The 3,650-nt window shown below is 45.1% G+C and overlaps 1 protein-coding gene across 1 annotated transcript; it reads right to left on the bottom strand.

The window, feature by feature from the left end:
- Positions 1-1,709: 1,709 nt before the first annotated feature.
- Positions 1,710-2,880, bottom strand: LOC134195878 (capping protein inhibiting regulator of actin dynamics-like). The gene has a single exon (XM_062664968.1). The coding sequence runs from the start codon at positions 2,833-2,835 to the stop codon at positions 1,960-1,962; it is 876 nt and encodes a 291-aa protein (XP_062520952.1). The 5' UTR covers positions 2,836-2,880; the 3' UTR covers positions 1,710-1,959.
- Positions 2,881-3,650: the final 770 nt, after the last annotated feature.

The following is a 3,650-nucleotide window of genomic DNA, read 5'->3' as shown; positions in this document are numbered from 1 at the left end:
AACTGAGGATAACATTTTATATACACTGTCTAAGACTCAATCGTGTCGATGAATAGCACCTCCTTCCCCTGCATGTCAGAAGATGGTATTCAAAGTTATCAATTGGATCTCCGCACTGTTCAATACAGCTGTCTAGAGCTCTAAGAGCTGGCAAAGACGCACCAAGTTGCAATAAAGCCGTGCAAAATTCTCCATTGCTCAATGTGTAAACTTGCGAACTAGGTATTGCGTCTACCCAGCAGCCAGCAGTAGGTCCTCCACAGCTGATCACTCTGGCCATGTCTTTCTTAGATTGACAGTCTTGCAAGAATCGATGAAAATTCTTGTCTTTTAGTTTGGAGTTTAAATGAGACTGGAGCTTTCTTGGATGATTCGGCAAATCCTTCAAAGATGAAATCAGTTGCTTTGTTGTTTCACAGGAGCTATGAACTTCAAGTATTATTCAAGTGAATACCAATACTTGAACTACTGTTGAAAGTGCAATCTCTCGCACTATGTAAACTAATATTTTCACAGATAGCAATCATTCTTTGGTCTCTCAATGGAAGATGGTGAAGGCTACTAGCCCAAGCACCCAAAAAAGCCACTGAAGCTGTGGAACTAGATTTCTTAAGACCAAATCCGTCTTGACTAATTGGTAACGAGAGTTGCCTTATCTCTTGAACAGAGCTTGCACTTTATGGCCTCAAAAGTATTAATGATGGTACAATCAAACTCTGTAGCAGCATCAGCAATAACTAATGGTGAGACAGATCGAAGTAAATGTGATATTTTGGAATCCCACAGTATCGAAAAATCAATATAGCTGATTGTGCATCATTTATCTGTGGAAGTTTTGACAAGAATGACTTGGCAGAATTCACTTGTTTTGCACACGTGTTCTTTGTGAATGAAAGGGATCTAACTGGACTTGCCAATATAATTAGACCATCTTGTTTTATTGGTATATTTAAATCCCAGTTTTGTATACCTACTGACGAGAACACTTCACACTTATCTTCACGCATTTCTAAGCCAATGCTGGAGAACTGGTCCTTCAACCTGTTGCAGCATTTGATTACTTCTTCCTGTGGTCCCAGTATCATGCTATCTTCGAGATAACGAGGTGTAAATACTGACTTGTGTTCATTGGCTGCATTTATCAACTTTGGTTGGAGAGCCAACGCGAATAACAATGGACCTAGAGGGTCACCCTGTTGTACTCTTTGCTCTCTCTCTCTCTCTCTCTCTCTCTCTCTCTCTCTCTCTCTCTCTCTCTCTCTCTCTTTTTCAATATTCTCTAATCATAGTACAACGCGTGAACTTAAAAGAGCTACCTTACAATGTCTATAGTGAACTGTCCATTACAATAGTATTGTTCTTGAACACAGTTCAAGAACTTTGCTACTCTTAACAAACTAACTGAAATCTAGACCAAAACATCTAGAACTAAAACCTAATCTAGAAATAGCATTCGGTTCTTTTTGCTCTTGCTAATTATTGTATTTACTTTGTTCTCGATAATGCGTACATTTTCTTTCTGGAGACTTGTTGAAATGCGGCGATACCAAAGATTCTTGAATTGGGCTGAGTTTATTTGTAAACACATATGCGCCATGCGAGACGCCTCAGAAAGAGTGGATTCTGCATCCTGACCCCAACGACCAAACACTTCTATTGCAATAGGTCTGAAAAGGTGTCCTAGATCTTCAGCTTGTTTCGAATGTAATGCTGTTCGCGCCACACAAGGCTAACTGCACCACTCGCACTCACGTTTCCCGTCTATTGGCCAACACACACGCGACTACTGCACGACCGCCAACACACAACCAGGAACCCCCACTCTCTCTCTCTCTAACTACCCGGATGATAATACAACCTTACATTACCCCCCGGTTCACTAAAAGGCACGCCCTCGTGCCGTCAACTCCCAAATATCCAGTCAGAACTACCCACTATTCACGTTCAGTCCCGTCGTCGTTATGACTGTTTTTGCCGACGTCTTCTTCCTTTCCTTGCAGGACAAGGCACTTCAGCAATCTCTTGGGGACACGGGCGTACTCTCTCCACATTCAACCACTTGGAAGGCTCTTCTGGTCGGCCTACTGGTCTCACTTCAACGTTGTTCTCCGTTGTTTTGATTACCCGGTATGGACCTCGAAATGGCAGTCCAATTTTCTTTTTCTTTCCAACCTCCTCTTCTATGAAAACTCGATCGCCTATCCGAAAGGTGTGAGGTTTCCGGAATCGGTCATATTGCTGCTTGTACCGCTCTTGCGCATCCTTGATCCTCATCTGTGCATTCTCCCAAGCAACAGAAAAACCTAGCAACATGTCCGTTTTGAAGCCATCTTCGTCATTGACCCTCTCCCCTGTAAACTTTTGCAACCGAGGAAGACTCCAGGCCCTCATTGCACTGGCAACACTCGACTCATGACTTTGATGCTCCTCCATTTGCCTACCTGTCTGGTTAGTAGTTCCCAACGATTGGCTGCTAGCGCTCTCTGCCCTCTCAGCAACATCCTCTGTGCGTAATTCGTCCTCCTCCAAGGGTGGGGCTATCTCTCTGGCATCCTCCAATTTCTGGACGAGCTCCTCAATTTGTGAATCCCGTTTTGCCAGCATTTCCGTATACTCATTGCGCATACGCTCCTGGTGCGCTCTCACGTCATCCAACGTCTTTTCTGTTCTATCTCTCACCTCTTCCTTGGCTTCGAGCACTTGCAGTCGAACGGATTTCCGTTCTTCTTCGAGCTCTTTCTCCAGCTGAGAGACCCTCTGCAGCGCTTCCTCTAGCTGAATCTTCTGTTCTTCTACCTGGCGGCGAAGTGACTCGACTTCTCCCTCACTCGCCATGGTCTGCCTCGATCTCAAGTTGTAACGCCTCCCGAAGTCACTCTCCAGGACGGTTTCTCCCTTCACAACGCGATCAAGGTGTGTCTGTTACCACGCCCACGAACGTTCTAGAACAGCACGTGACTCCCGCGTGAACTGCGCGTGATTCCTAGTGCACCCGACGAAACAGTCTGTCTCGCTCACTGTTTCGTTCCACACTTACGTACTGCTACGCTTGACGATTTCAGCTGCTCCGCTTGAGTCTGCTGACAGCACTCTTCTGCCGCTCGTGTACGACGTCACTCTCCCGGACAGGCCCCCAAATGTAATGCTGTTCGCGCCACACAAGGCTAACTGCACCACTCGCACTCACGTTTCCCGTCTATTGGCCAACACACACGCGACTACTGCACGACCGCCAACACACAACCGGGAACCCCCACTCTCTCTCTCTCTAACTACCCGGATGATAATACAACCTTACACGAATATTTAGCTCGTTTTCTGTTTTCTTGTTCTCTCTCTCTCTCTCTCTCTCTCTCTCTCTCTCTCTCTCTCTTTGAAATATTTTTCAACACATACATAGTACTAGGCAAATAAAATAGAAGCTACGTCTAAAATGCAATCGAAAGCTAAACATGTCCGTTACTATAACTATTACAAAAGAGGCAAGTAGCACAGCATGCTACCTACCACACTAGGTAATTACGTAAAGTCAAAGCTACTGTGGCTAACTATAGTTGCCACTTTGTTCTTTACAATAGCAGAGTTGTATGTTTGGAGACACACCGCTATCCTTCGTCGCCAGTATTGCTTGAATTCGCCCGAACTCATGC

This window comes from Corticium candelabrum, chromosome 20 (genome assembly GCF_963422355.1).
Source record: "Corticium candelabrum chromosome 20, ooCorCand1.1, whole genome shotgun sequence".
NCBI classification, from domain to species: domain Eukaryota; kingdom Metazoa; phylum Porifera; class Homoscleromorpha; order Homosclerophorida; family Plakinidae; genus Corticium; species Corticium candelabrum.
This window is presented reverse-complemented; position numbering and strand designations above follow the sequence as displayed.

Bases quoted from the DNA above. Each gene is read 5' to 3' on its own strand.
- LOC134195878 (XM_062664968.1), bottom strand. From the start codon at position 2,835: ATGGCGAGTGAGGGAGAAGTCGAGTCACTTCGCCGCCAGGTAGAAGAA.